The 18,538-nt window shown below is 38.0% G+C and overlaps 1 protein-coding gene across 3 annotated transcripts; it reads right to left on the reverse strand.

The window, feature by feature from the left end:
- Window positions 1–523: 523 nt before the first annotated feature.
- On the reverse strand, window positions 524–11,009 carry LOC122296017 (putative wall-associated receptor kinase-like 16). 3 transcript variants are annotated; one of them, XR_006238361.1, is made up of 4 exons: window positions 9,973–11,009; window positions 9,588–9,758; window positions 7,814–9,114; window positions 524–3,031 (listed from the first exon to the last, which is right to left on the reverse strand). XR_006238361.1 is itself a non-coding variant. In XM_043105399.1 (3 exons), exons 1-3 carry the CDS (start codon window positions 10,829–10,831, stop codon window positions 7,910–7,912), a joined length of 2,235 nt encoding a protein of 744 aa, XP_042961333.1. In that variant the 5' UTR covers window positions 10,832–11,009; the 3' UTR covers window positions 7,586–7,909. The 3 variants fall into 3 exon arrangements, 1 of the variants encoding a protein (XP_042961333.1); XR_006238360.1 differs by having other exon boundaries at window positions 7,808–9,114; XM_043105399.1 differs by lacking the exon at window positions 524–3,031 and having other exon boundaries at window positions 7,586–9,114.
- Between the last annotated feature and the right edge of the window lie 7,529 nt (window positions 11,010–18,538).

Here is an 18,538-nt window from a genome sequence, read left to right on the forward strand (position 1 = left end):
TTGCATGATTGAAAGAGAATAATTATACTAGAGTTAGGTGGGGTTTCTAAACCATAGGCTTAGTGCCATTCTAGGAAAATATTTTATTAGTGACCCATGCTTCATCAGTTTTAGTTTAAAAGTGGAGGATTAACCATGCAAGATGGTATATATGCGCGCAGCCACGCAAAGCCAAAGGTGATGCAGTTGCAAGGGATTGAATGAATAGGATCTTCAAATATTGATGAAGTTTCTGTTTATCATTGTTCTTTTTGAATGATAAGCATTGAACCCATAAACATTTCCTCCCATTGATTTGTAAAAACTTCTGTAGATTTGATTGATTTTATATGAACTCTGCCCTAAACACAAAATACGCGTGCTTCAAGTCATGCATGCTCCGCATGAATCTCATGGCATGCATGATATCCTGGGAATATGTACACATACAAAAAGTTCAGACCAAGTTGGTTAAAATGTTCTTTTATAAAAGTCACATATGGCTTCAGTAGGTCTGACAGCAAAGATTTCTAACCAGACAGGAGATTAAACAATTATAGTACTCAACCAATGAGGGTTACTGAATATAAAAGTCCCTAAATTTCCTCCCTCACACGTACTCAAATTCTATATTTCTATTTGGACAATGAGAGCAACATGAACATGAGCTGCTTCAAAGATATGAATTATCAAATACCCCATTGTCTGCCATTAAGTAATCTTTCCTCAAACAACCGAGTTGGCAGTCTCCATACATTACTCAACATGTCTGCTGCAACAGTCACTCTAAAGCTGCAGGCATTGAAAGTGAAAAGAGCGCTCTGGCGATTTGTTGATCAGTGTTCTTCAACATGATGTTAGTGAAGTGCTTGCTCTTGACTCTTCTTGCTTCCATTGTTCTTTCAGAAGCATCAAGATTGCCTAAGGAATATTGGGAACAGATGCTGCCTAAGAAGCTCCCCTCTCCTTCCTCATCCCCCTCCAAACGCACCAATTCTCTAACTTCATCATCTTCTACTACCTGGAGGGCCAACAGAAACCTCCCTTCCTCAGATGGTAAGAACTAGTCGCGATCTGAAGAACTTCAATTCGACGTACGCCTCCCTCTAAACTGTAAGAAAGGCAGTTTTAGAATTGCACTAAAGAGAAGGAAGCCTGCAGAGTTTCGCAAACTAGTCTTTATATCAATCTGACATCGTACGAACAGATTCGCACCCTTGTAGATTTATTTCACTTTGGCAGCAGATATAGTAAGTACTCAGTTGTAAAGATAGTTGAGATTTGCATTCAAAACGGAACAACTTTGTAGAGGGCGATTTCAGGATATAGTTTTGTATTCTCCTTTTGGAGAGGCTTTTCTCTCATGATGCCAACTACCACTATATATGGTGATGAACTAATCAATTTTTTATAAGGGAATTGTGGGGAAGGGGGATTTCGATTTCCAGATATCCTTCATTATAGAGGGACTATGAAATTTGCAAATCCTGTAAGGTATTTGGGCATTCGACCACAACATGTTCGAAGGTGAGTACGTAATGCCATCAGGCTGCAAGACCTGGCCTACCGAAGGTCTTTTTTATTAATCTTCAACGTTATGCTCTTATAGATCATATTTTTCTCCGAAAAATGAAATAAAACTTATCATGATGTTAGAAATTCTAGATCAGAGTGCACAGCCTGATACTGGGATCAGAGAGAACCTAAATATTTGAGAGAGAGGTTTTTGACTTTAGTCCACGAGGCCCCAACCTCTAAGGGAGGAGAGGCTATATATAGCCTCTCCAATTGTTACCCGTTAATAGCCACTTCATACGTGGACATATGAAGAGGAAGGGGTGCCAAGTGCCAACTTTGGGCGCCACTTTATTACACATATATTGTAGTATCTCGTTCTTGGTATGGCAGTGATCTCTAGAGGTGATATCTTGGATTTGAGTAAAGCATTGGCTTCATATAATGGAAAAATAATGCTCACACTTCATTTTACTCACTATTTTTTAAGTCAGCTGATAGTATTTTGCATGTTCCATACTGAGTTTCTTCTGCTAGTGCAACCATTCCTTTCACATGGTTACGTGATACATCATGAAGACATACAATATCAGCCAAGAATCACTGAATGAACAAAAACTTTCCGGGGAAATACATCCACTATAATTAGCTGCACAATATTGCAGTATGGCGTAATTGAACTTTTATTTTGCTGAATTCTTGAACAAGAATTACGATGACTACTGAATGTTTAAGGAGATGCTGAATACATGTGCAGCTCAATTATTTTGCCTCTTTGTCCATTCACTTGATGGTTGACTCTGTAGATTTTTATAACTTTTATGCGCAGATTGAGCGTGTGAAGACTATTTTAAGTCTTTTTTTTTCATATTAATGTTAAGGAATTTTAGTAGGAAGTGTTTAAAGATCTGGAGTGTTAGGCTTCTTTGTGCTCTATGTCCTCATCAAAGCTTGTACTTTTGTTTAATCTTGAAGAGGATTAGGCCATATATGTGTGTGTGTGTGTGTGTGTGTGGGAGCTAGTTCTTATGTGAATTAATTTGAACTTAAAATCTATAGGATGCTCTGTTCGAGATTCATTATATATTGCATGTTTTTGGAGTAATACAAACTCATTAAAAGGGAAGTCTAGTCTGATCAATATGAATAATACGGTCAACTAAACCCTTTGGACAGAGTCACAGAAGTTCCATGACTGAACGGAAAGCATTATGTCAACTAAGCATTCCATGCAGTCGAAGAAGTAAGTTTTTGTTTATTTATTTATCTCTCAAGACAACTTGAAGCATGCAGAATGTCAATCAAGTATAAATAACAGAAGATATGTATGCAGAGCAGTATGACAATATAAGCAGTTCAGCAACTTAAAATATTACAACTGTAGGAACATATAAAAAACAAGAAGGCAATGTCATAAGAGGAAGAATGAAACACACAAACAACAACAACAACAACAAAACACAAGAAAAACAAGCACTTACTGCAGATTCGCCAATCACATTAAATAACAACTACAAATTAAGGACGTGTCATACCGTAACAGAACAGAGTGCAAAAGAATAATGTGCAGCAAAACCATTTTGTATTTCCACTATGAATTACAGTGTGCAGGACCCTCTCTTATATAGAGGTTGAAGGAAGAAATAAAAGACAAAAGAGAGGAATATAATTCCGTTACAATATGTCAGAGGATCAAGGTATTTTTCTTCTTGAAGGTTCTGCCAGATCATTGTCCAAGTCACTTGCTGAGTCACATTTCTTGTGTGATGTGCTGCTTATGTTAATATTCCCCCTCGAGTCCATTGGGATTTGCTTCACAGTGAGACTCGTTTTCAACATGTTGAATCTGTCAGCCACTATTGGTTTAGTGAAAATATCAGCTAGTTGGTCTTTACTGCTGCAGAAAGAGACCCAGAGGGTTTTGGCAGCCACTCGGTCCCTCACAAAATGAAAGTCAACATCCAAATGTTTGGTACGAGAGTGGTATACTGGATTGGCAGTTAGATACGTTGCACCAAGATTGTCACACCATATAACAGGTGGTTGAGACAGTGAGAAACCGAGTTCTTTAATGAGAGTTTGCAACTAGATTAATTCAGCTGTGGTGTTTGCCAAAGATTTATATTCGGCCTCAGTACTTGATCTGGCCACTGTGTGCTGTTTTCGTGAGCTCCATGAAATGAGGTGGCAGCCTAAGAAGATACAAAAACCTCCTGTGGTTGCCTATCGTCTGGACATCCAGCCCAGTCTGAATCCGAATAGGCATGCAGAGTAAAATTGGATTTATATGAAAAGAAGAGGCCATGATTGATGGACTGTTTGAGGTTTCGAAGGATTCGTTTTACTGCAGTCCAGTGACTAAGTTTAGGCTCATGCATGAATTGACAAACCTTGTTTACAGAGAAGGAAATATCGGGTCTGGTCAAAGAGAGATATTGTAGGCTACCTACAACACTTCGAAAAAGTGTGACATTTTCAAATGATGGAGAATCGAATTTAGAAAGTTTTGAGGAAGCTGACATGGGAGATGAAATGGGATTGGCTTCCAACATATTTGTTTTACGTAAAATATCATGAATATATTTTCTTTGGGACATGATGATTCCATCAGGTAAATAATTGAGTTCCAACCCAAGAAAATATGACAAAGTACCTAAATCAGTAACAGGGAATGCTTCTGCCAGATCAACAAGTAATGTATCAACAGCTTTAGATGATGATGATGTAATTATCATGTCGTCAACGTAGACGAGAACGAAAATGCAGAGAGCATTCTTGTGATAGATGAAAAGTGAGGGGTCACCTTGAGAGGCTGTAAAGCCGTAACTGAGGAGCCACGAGCTCAGCTGTGCAAACCATGCACGTGGGGATTGCTTGAGGCCATAAATGGCTTTGTTGAGTTTGCAAACATGATCCGGCTTGGTGGGATCAACGAAACCAGGGGGCTGTTGCATGAAGACCGTTTCCGTTAACTCGCCATGTAGAAAAGCGTTCTGGATGTCTATTTGCCTCAAAGACCAGTGATGTGAAATAGCGATGGAAAGGACCAGCCGGATGGTGGAGGGCTTGACAACTGGGCTGAATGTCTCCGTGTAGTCGATTCCCGGTTGCTGGTGAAAGCCCTTTGCAACGAGCCGTGCCTTTCTCCGTTCGATGGTGCCATCGGCATTTAGTTTGGTCCGAAAGACCCACCTGCAACCAACAAGATTTGGAGCACAGAGAGCTGGAACTAAAGTCCATGTGTCAGTTTTAATCAAGGCATCATATTCACGAGCCATGGCCTGCTTCCATTCAGAGTATCGGGAGGCAATAGTAAAGGAGCTGGGTTCATCCGGCACCGTTGTGGTGGAGAGGAGACAGCGACGAGTGGGATACGGAACTGTGCCGTCAGTGTATTGGCGTGGTTGCAAGGAATTTGTTTGAGACCGGGTGATTATTTGGGTGCGTGGTGGAATTAAGGGAGGTGAGGTTTGAGCTATGGAATCGGAAGGAAAGGAAGCAGGCAGTTCAGGAATGAGGGAAGAAGGTAAAGTTACAGAAGGTGAGTGACTTGTGTGAGCTGGAGAATTTGAGTGGGTATCGGTGCTGGTTTCAGGATTAGAATGGGCTTGGGTGTTGGAGTGGGCTTCGGTGTTGGAGTGGGCTGCAGGAATTGAATTGGGGGTGGGCGTAGGAACTAAATAGGGAGGAATGGAAGGTCTTGGGCCAAGGATTGAAGGAGTTAAGATAGGAAGAGTGGTGGTGGGTGTAGAGATCTGGGTGGGAGGGGAAGAAGAATAAGGAAAAATGTTTTCAGCAAAAGTGACGTCTCTTGAAATATAAAGACGTTTGGTTTTGAGATCAAGGCACTTGTAGCCTTTATGAGAAAGGCTATATCCAAGGAAAAGACAAGGAGTGGAGCGGTAATGCAATTTATGGCGATTGTAAGGTCTCAAATTTGGCCAACATAAACAACCAAAAATTTTAAGAAAGGTATAATCAGGAGGCTTATGATGGACCATATGATATGGAGATTTGTTTTTGAGAGTTGGGGTGGGGAGTAAGTTGATTAAATATGTGGCGGTTTGAAAGGCATCATCCCAAAAGGAGAGAGGGAGTGCGGCTTGTGAGAGTAAGGTGAGTCCAGTTTCAACTATGTGACGATGTTTACGTTCGACGAGTCCATTTTGTTGATGAGTGTGAGGACAAGAAAAGTGATGGGAAATTCCAAGATTTTTGCATAGGTTAGTTAAAGGTCGAAATTCCCCACCGGCATCAGTTTGGATAGTTATGATTTTGGTGTTAAAAAATCTTTCAACAAAGATAATGAATGAATTAAATTCATGTAGCACATCGGACTTCAATTTAAGAGGAAAAAGCCACGTGAATCTTGTATAATGATCAACAATGGATAGATAATAATGGAAACCATTTCGTGAGATTAAAGGGGCAGGGCCCCATACATCGGCCCATAAGAGTTCAAGGGGCTTTGAAGTCCGGATATTACTAGGATAGAAAGGTAATTGACATGCTTTTGCAACTGGACAATCATAACAAGTGAAGGTCGAATCTCTGGGAAAATAAGGCAAACAGTTGGTGTTGAGGATGCGAGAAACAAGATCAAGTGAGGGGTGACCCAATCGCTTGTGCCACTGTCCGAAGGGAACTTTAACGCCGATATGTGTGGATGGGCGGAAGGAAGATGGCGGTGGAAATTGGTAGAGACCATCACGAAGAGGCCCGCTGATGAGGAGCGTTCCTGTCAGCTTGTCCTTGACCAAAAAATGGGTAGAATGAAATTCAAAAAAGCATTGATTGTCAGTACAGAATTGAGAAACTGAAACAAGATTTTTAGTGATTTCAGGAACATGAAGAAGATTAGATAGAGTAAAGGAAGAGGAGTGTGATTGGATGGAAGATTTACCAATGTTGCTGATAGGCAAGCCAGTTCCGTTTCCCACACGTATCTGCTCAGGTCCATCATATGGTTCGGATGAAATATTGAGATGAGAGAGATCATGAGTTATATGGTGTGTTGCTGCAGAATCAGGATACCAGGAAGAATCGGGTATAGCAGAAGGAGTGGTGTAATTGGCTGAGAAGGAACGGGGAGGCTCATATTGGTAGGCATGATCAAAACGGTAGTGACATTGAAGTGCTACGTGACCTGGTTTGCTACAAACTTGGCATGTGGGTCTGTTCTGGGCGTAAGACTGTGAGCTGGAGGATGAAGTTTGAGAAAAACGGCCACGATTTTGGTAACCCCGAGAGCGACCTCGTTGAAAGCGATTTCCCCTGTAGGAAGATCTTCCTCTGGGATCACGAGGTCCAGAGGTAAGATGTGCAGAGGGTTCAAGGGAGTTTGAGAAATGTTTTGAGTTATGAAACATGCGATTTTCTTGTATGAGCAGAAGATGGTATAACTCAGTGGAGTTTATGGGATCTGTGCGAGTTGTGATTGAAGTTATGAAGTTTTCATAGGCTGGATCGAGGCCATTTAAGAGGTATGTGACAAACTCTTTGTTGGAAAGAGGAGTACCAGTGGTGGTTAAAGTATCAGATAGCAGTCGGGCCTTGTTGAAATATTCTGAGATGGATTGATCACCACGGTTGAGATTTGTGAGTTGAAATCTTATCTGAAATTCTTTTGCCTGAGAAAGGGAGCTGAACATGGAGTTAAGTAAGTCCCATAGTTGACGAGAGGTGGTTGCAGACACAACATGTCCGATGACCGACTCAGATAAAGAAGAAAAAAGGATGCTAAAAATTAGTTGGTCTGTGCGACGCCACAAGGTATATGCTGGGTTTGGTTTGGGAATAGAACCAGAGGAGGCAGGGAGAGTGGCGGGAGGTGCAACCACAGTGCCATCAACATAAGAGAACAGATCTTGACCTCTAAGATAGGCCGAAATTTGAACTTTCCATACCAAATAATTTTCGGAATTAAGTTTAATGGTAACTATGTGAGAAAAAGAGGGAGAAGAAATGGGCGGAGAAGGGTCAGTGATGGAAGAAGGGTCTGTTACTTCACTGGCCATGATGAAGATGATGGATCATGAGACTGCTAGTCAGCAGCTCTGATACCATAACAGAACAGAGTGCAAAAGAATAATGTGCAGCAAAACCATTTTGTATTTCCACTATGAATTACAGTGTGCAGGACCCTCTCTTATATAGAGGTTGAAGGAAGAAATAAAAGACAAAAGAGAGGAATATAATTCCGTTACAATATGTCAGAGGATCAAGGTATTTTTCTTCTTGAAGGTTCTGCCAGGTCATTGTCCAAGTCACTTGCTGAGTCACATTTCTTGTGTGATGTGCTGCTTATGTTAATATACCGGTAGAAGGGAATGCGCATTCAGAATAAAAGCAGGAAATTGCATATATGCAGGATAAGGAAATGCCTTCAAGATCCATATAGGTTAGCATAAAACATTCATCTTCCATCTCCCAAGGCGTATGTTCCATGGTCATTCATGCTATGATAATATGCAGTAGTTATAGTAATACTACTTTCCCCATATTTGTTAGCCTCGCATGCCTCACCAAGCAAGTATTCGACCTCTTCCGAATTTGCTTCCAAGTTAACCCAGGGATGCTTCTGCATCTTTCTTATTCCTTCTAATTCCATTGCTACTTCCCTCATTGTAGGCCTCTCATCCCCTTTTACTGCTAAGCAGCTCCTTGCAAGCTCCACAAATTGTTGGATTTGATCCTTATTTCCTTCTGCAACTATGTGATTTTCAAGAATTTCAAACAATCTTTCCTCTTTTATGGAAGAAATAAAATACATGGCCAGACTTCTTTGCTCCTCGGACCTAGCAAATGACAGTGCCTCCTTTCCTGTAAGTAGCTCCACTAGCACCACTCCAAAGCTATAGACATCACTTTTCTCTGTCAATTGGTTTGTTTGCAAGTATTCAGGATCCAAGTATCCAAGAGTTCCTTGCACTACAGTGGCAAGTTGCGCTTGATCTCTCGGAACCAATCTTGAAGTTCCAAAGTCTGAAACTTTTGCAGTGAAATCATCATCAAGCAATATATTTGTTGATTTTACATCCCTGTGAATTATAGGTATTGAGGCTGTAGAGTGTAGATACCATAGTGCCTCAGATGTTTCTGCAGCTATCCTCAAGCGGGTTTCCCATGGAAATGTGGACGCATTGCTTTCCTGATGAATGTACTTAAAAAGGGTACCATTTGAGACAAATTCGTAGACAAGCAAAGGAACTTGTGTCTCTAAACAACATCCCAAGAGTTTGACAACATGCCTATGATTAATTTGGGAGAGCACAACAACCTCGTTGATGAATTGCTCAATTTGGTTTTCATCTTCTATCCTGGACTTCTTTATGGCAACAATCTTATTATCCGCTAAAAAACCTTTGTAAACGGTACCAAAACCTCCTCGGCCAATTATCCTGCTCTCATCATAGTTTTTGGTAGCCTTCTTCAGCTCATCTACGGTAAAGATTTTGACTGTTTCTGTGGATCCTTCTTGTTGGCCGAGCCGTTGTTGTAAAATCAAGCCTCCATTCTGTTGGAAGAACTTCTCTCTGAGCTTGACAATCTTTCTTTTCTTGAGTACGAAGTACATCCAAGAGCTAAACACAAGCAGAGAAATAAAGCCTACTCCAGCTCCTGCATTTGAAAGGCCCATCTTAGCCATTATTCATTTTAACCAAGCCAATCGAACAATTAAAAGGTATACAATTAAGAATTTATTGCTCTGTTAATTATACCAATGAAATTAAAGTTACAAAAACGACCAAAGCGAAGGGCTAATCATATCAAAACGAATTCTAAGCTTTCCACAAAAATATATTTCACAGATGAAGTGAGAAAGAGAGTCATCAGTCAACACATAAAGTGGGTCCCACAATATTTATTCATATTTACAGATATTTTGGACAACATTAAATGAACAATACATATTTCAAGCAAACTTTATATATTTATCTCTCACTTGAGCCTCCGTATTTGACCAAGCACTTGAAAGGAATTTTTTTCCATACATTTAACAATCAATTGCAAATTTTCTAAGCATGCTCTGTTTTGGCAACCCAAGATCAATTAGATGTAGAGAAAAATGAATTAACTATATGCTTACATACCAATGGCAATCTGAATCATAAGTACGAAATCCGGAGCACAACCTTCCCCATCTTTTGTTCCATCACCATGGTACCACTTGGGGCAACGACATATATGGCTGCCCTTTGTGTTTTCACAATCTTGTGCTCTTTTGCATTTATTGAGAGTAGCATCCTCACATTCGTTTATATCTGTGAATCAAATGAAAAAAAATAAAACATGATCAACTTCATAGTGCAGTAGTACTCATGATATAAGCTGGAACTACTACATACTACACACACACACACACACACACACACACACACACACATACAGACATGAAACGTACATATCCATACATACATATAATTGATCATCCTTTTCATGTTCATTGTTAGGGAAGCTTTTGTAGGTTTATGATACCTTGGCAACCGAGAGGGAGGTATGGGTTCCCTTGGTAACCCAGCTTGCACTTGCACTGGTACCCCGACCTCGTTTTTGGATCATGGCATTCACTATTCTGATCCTGACATGCGAAATTCGGTTTTCTCCGAGCTTCTTCGCATCTTTCGTCCCCAACTGCCCAATCAAGTACCATTGGACGCCTTTCCCGTTCCCGTTTCTGAAGATAATCCGTGGAGAAGTTGAACTTTCCTTTTTCGACGATAAAAGCATAGCTGCAAGGATTGAAGTTCCATATGTTTGTGTGATTTTTAAAGCTGGACACACTCAGATTATAATTTTTCAAGCCATCTGGAAACTCTACGTTGCAACACCCAACGCCAGAGCAAGACCCGTTGACCGCAGTGCTTAGGTCATTACATCGAGATCTGCACCCTGTCGAGTATATTTTTTCATTTTCCTCCCAACGAATAATGCCCGCAGTGTCACAGCCAAGAACAGTGAACTGGTTTTTGGTTGTAGAAATGGTGAACTTGCCTGCACGAAACCAGGTCGTATTATTGAATTCAATGGAACCCGACGCATTGTAACAGTCTCGGGCTTCACGTGCCTTGACATGTATTTCATGATCCTCAATGGATATGTTCGTAACAAGGACGTTCCCGGTCTTTGCCGTAAGATCAGAGTCATTACAACGGATGTTGAAAGACTTCTCCAAGTAGCATCCTTCACTCAAGCCAAATGGATATGGAATTGTTACATTCCCACACTTTTCGAGGCAGCCAGGCTTGGGTTGAGCTGCCGCTGCTGCAACCATCGCAATTAGCTGTATCACTCCAATGAATGAGATTAACTGCAAAAGCTTCGAGAGTACTCCCATGGCTATAGCCTTTTTCAAAAAGATAAATGTTATTCTCTATTGCGTTCGCAAGTGCTTAATTGGAGCCTCCTCCTAGAAATTAACAAGTCTTTGCTTAATATATAGGCATATGCATGGGATGAAGACCAGTTCAGCACCCCACACTATCCCCTGCATATAAAAGAAACAGTCATTGCTTTAAAAGGCCACTTATGGGATGAAGACAGTTCAGCATCCCACACCTTCCCTTGTACAACACCACAAATTTGGGGTTTGGTATGTACTACTTTTCTAATTAGTCAATATTATTGCAGCTCATTTTATTTTATTTTTTCTGTTCTTTTCTAATAAAGATTCGATTAAAACTAAATAGGATTAATACAAGAAAATATTTTTCCCAACAAAAATACTATTAGGTACAATATTTTTTCCATAAATAAAAAAATCCATTCAAATATTTTCGAATAAAAATAACAAATTTGTCTCAAAAAACTTTTTGGGACATGATTATGGGAACAAACTGCGGACGAAAAACCTTTTGAGAGGAAAATCTTTAAATGTATTTTTCGTTTATTTTTTAAAGCATTTAATTTTATGTATTTTGAAAAACAATAAAAAAATGTAGACTATTAAAAAATAAATAAACACAAACTAAAAATTTTTAAATTTTTTTTTTTTTTTTAAAAAACAACCCGATTGGTACAAATGATAGACGTACACTTTTTCGGTGTAACTATCATTTTTCTTTTTTTAATATCATATGAGTTTAATAATTTTCTCCATCACGAGAAAAGCTGCTTCTGCGTGCAATATTAGTCATGAGTAGTATTAACTTTTCTAATTATAAATACGTATGAGGATGAAATATTAGACCAATTGATAAGCTACCTAGACTTTTCCTAGTGAATGGTGGACGCCGCCATTAATTGGCTCCTTCCTCACTCTTTCTGCATCCCATCCTCACTCTTTCTGCATCCCACCTACCTCAACTTTCGTCACTCAACTTCCGTACGTGCATGACTCTTTCCGTGCATGACACTTTCCATGTACAACACCGCAAGTTTGGGCTTTGCCTTTTGTTAGGAAATTTACGATTACTTTTCCACTTGGTCAATATTATTGCAGGTGATCGTTCTTTTCTTTTCTAATCAAGATCCGATTAAAACTAAATAGGATTAATTTAAGAAAATCTTTTTCCCCTAAAAAAGTAATATTAGGGATAAGATTTTCTCCGTTAAGAAAAAACAAAATCCGTTTATATATTGTCGAATAATAGAAATAGTAAATTTTATCTCAAAAAACTTTTTGGGACAGGCTTATAGAAACAAATTGGGGGTGAAAAACCTTTCGAGATGAAAATCTTTAAATGTTTTTATTTTGTTTATTTTTAAAGTATATTTTATATATGTATCTTGAAAAAAAGAAAAACAAAAAACCTTATTGGTACAAATGATAGTTATATTTTTTTATATTTTTCTTTTTATTTCTTATTTTTTATATGAGTTTTCCTACATACAAACAATGTCGCGTACTAATCTACGTACCAATACTAATTCTTTTATATTCAAAATTTAAATTAGCATTATTTTTAATAAAATCAATTTTTTGACCAATCATATTAGATTGGTGCACATATTAATACATAATTATACTTGCAATTAAATTTTTTCTTTTTATATATCATAGGAGTCCAATAATTTTCTCCATAATGAGAAAAGCTGCTTCTGCGTGTAATATAATCAGTACTGGGAGGGTAGAATTGGTAGCTTATGTAATCAGACCAATTCACCGACCTAGATTTTTCCTAGTCAATGGAGGACGACGTCATTAATTGGTACCTTCCACATATGAAGAGAATACATTGGTTATATCATAAATATTAGACCAATTCAGCTACCTAGACTTTTCCTAGTCGACCGATCGAGACCCGTCAATTTTTATATCATAAATGTTTGGGTGTCCCGAGACTCGGTCTCGAAAGTATCTATCGATAATTTTTTTTATTTAAGTGATATTACGTAGAATCATTTTTATATATATTTTTTACATATTTTATTAATATAAATAATTATATTAATTTTTTTAATATATAATTAATTATATTAATAGAATATACAAAAAGATATATAAAATTGACTATATATAAAATTTTTATTTTAATTTAATAATTAAGTAAGTATTTTTTTAATAACATTATAAATTATTTTTAGATAATATTTGAGGATATAAAAATATATATAAAATAAAAAATATTGGACTTTCTCGATATTAGAATTAATTTGTCGACCTATCCCAGCTCGATGATTGTAGCACAACTCTTTTTATATAAAAAAATTCTATTCATAAGTCTCATATATCATACACTATTCTTTTTTTTTTCTTTTACCAAATATGTGGTACATAGATGATTAGTAGAAAACTTCAATTATTTTAAGAAGAATAAACTAATTTTTTTAATTTTAAAAAATATAGTGTGTGATATGTGGAGCTTATGAATGGCATAACTCTTTCATATATGTTGTTCTCTTATATATTGTGAGCGTGCAAAAGGGAGAGCAGTAATGGCTCTCACACCATGTACTTTAGATTAAATTATTACTCATGCCCCCTCGCCCCCAATCTTGTAGCTGTTAGCAAATATGTTCCGAGAAAATTAAGAATTTTGATATAAATATATAGTTTGTTGAGATAGTTTGATGGGCATGGTGGATGACCATGTGATATGTGATAATTTGTTGAGCATGGTGGATGATCATGTGATAGTTTGTTAAGCATGTGAATTAGTTATTGTATATGTGATAGTTTGTTGTGAAAGCTTGTTATAACTTGGTTGGTACAACAAACCACCATGGAAGTTGCCTATAAAATGAGGTCTTAAGAATCATTTGTGAAAATAGTGACGCCCCCAACTCCCACGTATAGACACGTGAAAATCGAGATGTCGGGATCATGACAACATGGGTCACGCATCCCATCGCTAAGTGGCAAGTATGTGCACATGCAACATGTGTAAACAAAAGTCGCAGCAGTTAAGTTAAAGTCAACCAACTAAGTACTAGAAATTTTAAATACAATTTTACTTAGAAGTATTTCAAAAGTATTACAATTTCTAGTAATATTATAAAATCAAAACACATAATTTAAAGGCAATGAAATAATTTTCAAATAATACAAGCAAAACTCCAATCAGTTAACCAGCGGAGCTAGGGGTGAACAATTAAGCCGCGACCCGACCCGACCCGTAAATTTCGACCCGTTTCGATTCAAATTAACCGGACCGAAACAGAAACGGGTCGAAACCGGGTAATTCCAGTTACTAACCGTTTGAAACAAACCGGGTCGGGTAATTACCCGTTAACCGGTTAATGCGTCGAACGACGCCGTTTACTCTCCCCCCTTCCCAGTAACCCCCCCATTTGCTGCTCTGCGTTTCGATCTTCATTTCTTCCGAAACCTACGCCCTACGCAGTACGCCGAGCCGCCAGCTCTCAGTTTCCTCTCTGCGACTCTTCGTCTCCCAGCATCACAGTCGCGACTCGCCCATCTCAGCCCTGACTCGCCGTCTCCCAGCCACCAATTTCTTCTTCTTCGGAAAGACGCTTCCGGCTTTAGGCTTGAACCGCAGCTCCATCTCCGATCTGTGTTCTGTTTCTTTGTTCTTTTTGTGTTCTTTGTGCCTCATCGTCGTTTCTCTTTCTTTGCCTTTTTTCTGTGTTCTCTTTCTGTGTTCTTTCTGTGTTCTGTGTTATGCGGCACTTCTGCCTCATCACTTTTCTTTGCCTCATCGCCGCTTGACAACAAAAACGGAATAACCGATTCCGATCCAAAAATTTTCGGATCGGGTAATCGGGTAACGGAAGCGTTACGAAACAGTTCCGTTCGGAACAGTGCAACTTCGGAAAGGGTCGAAACATCATCTTCTCGGTTCGGGTCGGGTCGGCGTACACCCCTAAGCGGAGCCGCCTCCTCGGGTTCAGCCTCATCATCACCTACATCAAAATCTATTGTACCAAGGATGATACCGCAGGTAAGTAATAATCCAAATACCCATAAGATAAAAATATATTCAAGCAATAATATAATGCATGATCATAATGCCATATACACGAGACCCAAAAATAATCATTTTCCAAAAATAATCATTTTTTCATTTTTGGGCCCAAACAATTCTATTAAAATATTTCCTCGCCATTATCTTAGATAATGGCCCAAAACAATAAATCTATAATTTTCCCATAAAATGGTTCACGAAAATCCACTTATAAGTTCCCGCAATTTTTCCAGAAAATGGCCAACAAATATCTTTTAATTAAACTCGTCATTTTCTCAGAAAATGGCCCATATCTAATAACAAAATCAGTTTCCAATTTTATTGTATACATCATGATCTCCCCTAGGGATCATCCGCACACTTCGGCTCCTATCCACACCGCAGGTAACGACTATGCATGTGACATCTACACGAGCGATATCCAGCTTTGCGCCCAGCACGTACCATGACCAGGCATCCTCTAGTTCCCACCAGCTGAGGGACCACAGAGTCGGCACGATAGCGTTACCGTATCGTCCGAGTCTGTTGTAGTTCAATGACAACCCAGTGAATGTCACTCAGTATTTTCCGCTCCCGAGTGACCAGAGGAGCTCCACTGAGATAATGCTCCATCTCAGCTTGGGGTCGTGATACACACACACCCAAAATCTATTTACACATGAAAACCCAGTTTTTAATTTCGAACACATGTATATGCATGCACCTTGCAATACAAATGTCATGACAAAAAATACCCAACAATCCAAATCATCCAAACATAAATTACTTCATCATCAAATCCATTCGACCCCCGACTCCTTGGACTCAATCCGGCATAACTAACCAATTACAATTTATTGTTAAAGTAAAAATATATTTAAATCTAAAAGGAAGTTTGGAAAATACTTATAGCACTATAAAATATTTTTCGAAGGATCAATGAGGTGTAAAAAGCGACGGTGAAGCAATGTAACAGTGCAAAATGCATTGTGACTGTAGGTCACAAAATACCCACTTTTGAATGGGAACAAACTAAGACTTGAGATTGATAGGAAATGGCTTAGAGGTGTTAATGAAGATAGTGGAAGTGGTGGTTGGCCGTGGGTGGCGGCGAAAATGGCGGTGGAAGTAAAAAATGGCCAAAACGAAGTTTAGCTCGTGGTGGTTGCTCCGACAACGGATCGGAGCTGGAAATGGGTGGGTTAGGTCGGAAAGAGGTCGGTAATGAAGTGGTGAAGAAATGGTAGTTGGAGGTGGAATGACGGCGGCGAAATGATTCAAAAGCCGTGCAGCTTGGAGGAGTACGTGTGGCTTAACGGTGGTGCTGGAGAGACTGGAAATTGGTGGAGGTGTGTGCCGGCCAGTGGGGAGTCAAACGGTGGGGGTGGTGTAAGTCACGGCGGCGGTTGGGGGCAGGGGGAAGAAACGGATGGAGGGAGGGGGAGAGAGGGAGGGTCGCACGGGCTGAGAGCAAAAAGGGAAGAAAAAGAAAGTGAGATCCAGTCCTCACATATTTCAAAATAACAAGTTAAATAAAATAAAATAATAAAATTCAACATTAAACTACTTTAAAATAAAGAGCACAATAAAATAAATAAAAACCAAATAAAAACACTACAACTCAATATTAATAAAAATAAAATAGTTAAAGCCCAACAATAAAATAATTCAAGCTATGGAGTAATTTAAATGCGAAATAATTATTAATATCAAGGAAACACATTATTTAAATCTCACAACTTAAAAATCATAAAATAATACAACAAAAAACACGTTTAATTTAAAATAAAAGAACCACTTATTATAATAATTTAGATAATCTTTTAGTAAAAATATCCGTAAATATGGGGTATCACATCCTCCCTCCCTTAAAATAAAATTTTGTCTTAGAAATTTGTAAAATCAAACATCAGCGTCAAAACAAGATACAAGATACCACTCAGAGCATATTTGAGAGAAATATACCATCATTAACACCCAAACAATTAATGATACTTCTCTCTCATGCCTACTCCTATAGGCGATTCCATCAACTTGCACTAGTCTCCCAGTGATACATCATGCCTATTATTCCTAGAGTGGCCATGTAATTTGAAATCACCATTTCCATAAGAACCTTAATACAACACTCAAGTAATCTCAATGGATAATATCTTCCTACGATAAACTGTGCCAACCTCAATCACCCCTATACTTTATCTCCCAAACTTCATTGTATACTACACTTTGGTAACCTAATAGCCACTTTCAAAATTAACCATCAATAAGCATAGCTAGTACAACCAAATGAATACTCTCCAATTACAAGTATCTTCTCAAAATTTCTAGTCACCACTAATTCCTCAAAATCAGTGAAAAATTTGAATACCTAATTATCTCAAAATAATCATGCTTTCATGCGCATTTGGATAACTCGCCAAAATACAAAAAGATTATGTCTTCATAAATTAACACCATTGAGTACAAGCTAACTCAACACCTGTAAACAAGAAAACCCTTTACCACATTTCGATAGAAAATAATATACATCCAAAAACCACAAATTATCACTCATTCCTCAGTTGGTTCTAGCCGCCTTAATCAAAATCAACATTCTACAAAATACATCCGTGATCATAGACAGGGAACCAGTACTAAATCAACCTCAGCGTCCCAAATTGAAAGCAAGTAATTTCCCCCCCAAAATACACCCATCTCCTCTAAGATAAAGAACAACCCTAAAAGGCTTGAATCTATCCCGGCCAATCAATAAGCGCCCTATAAACTTCAATCAACAACCTATACCCAAAAGCTCATCACTTAAATTCTGAATATTATCTAATCTAGCGATGACAAAACCCCCCTCCCCCCCAACAAACACACACACACACACACACACATATATGTATGGTCTTTAATTATATAGAAATTATACTTGTTGTCGTGAGTGCGCAAGTACTATGTAATCATTTTGAAAAAAGTAAAAAAATAAGACTCACATAAAAAAAAAAATTAATTTTTTAATAGTATATTTCACTTTTTTTCAAAACGATTGCATGACGTTTGCGTTCTCAAAGTAATATTACTCTTAATTACATGTTGTTAAGCATAGATTGGATTAAATGATTGAAAAACTCTAATTGTTTATAACTCCCCTCTTACTAATTTGCCACGTTAGACTAGGCTCCATTTATTTATCTAAATCTAAATTATCTCATCTTATCATTATAACTTTTTTAAACTCTCATATAAAATATAATAAACAATTTAATTTTTTCAAATTTCAAAATAAAATTAATATTAAAAACTTATATTATAAGAAGATTTTATTTAACTTTTAATAAAACATCTCATCTTATATCATCTTAACTGTGTAACCAAATAAGGCCTATAACCCACGCAGTTTGTAATTAAACCCGGCCAATAGTAGAATGTCAAGTGAATTGAAGAAGCCTGCTTACTCTTGGAGGCTTGACCCACAATTTTAAAAAATCAATTATTTTTTAAAATTTTTTTAGAAGATAAATTCTATAAGATTTGTAATCTCTATCCCTTCAATTTCTCTTTTTAGTTTCTTCATTAAAATTATTAGATTTTCTAATCCTTCGTGTTCTGCGTTGAGTGGATCATTTCACATCTATTATTAAGGCTGCATTTTGATGGTCAGCTGAGTTGAGTTGAGTTGAATTATTTTTTAATAGTATTGAGTTGAGATGGTT

The sequence above is a fragment of the Carya illinoinensis genome, chromosome 15 (assembly GCF_018687715.1).
Source record: "Carya illinoinensis cultivar Pawnee chromosome 15, C.illinoinensisPawnee_v1, whole genome shotgun sequence".
In the NCBI taxonomy this organism is placed as follows: Eukaryota; Viridiplantae; Streptophyta; class Magnoliopsida; order Fagales; family Juglandaceae; genus Carya; species Carya illinoinensis.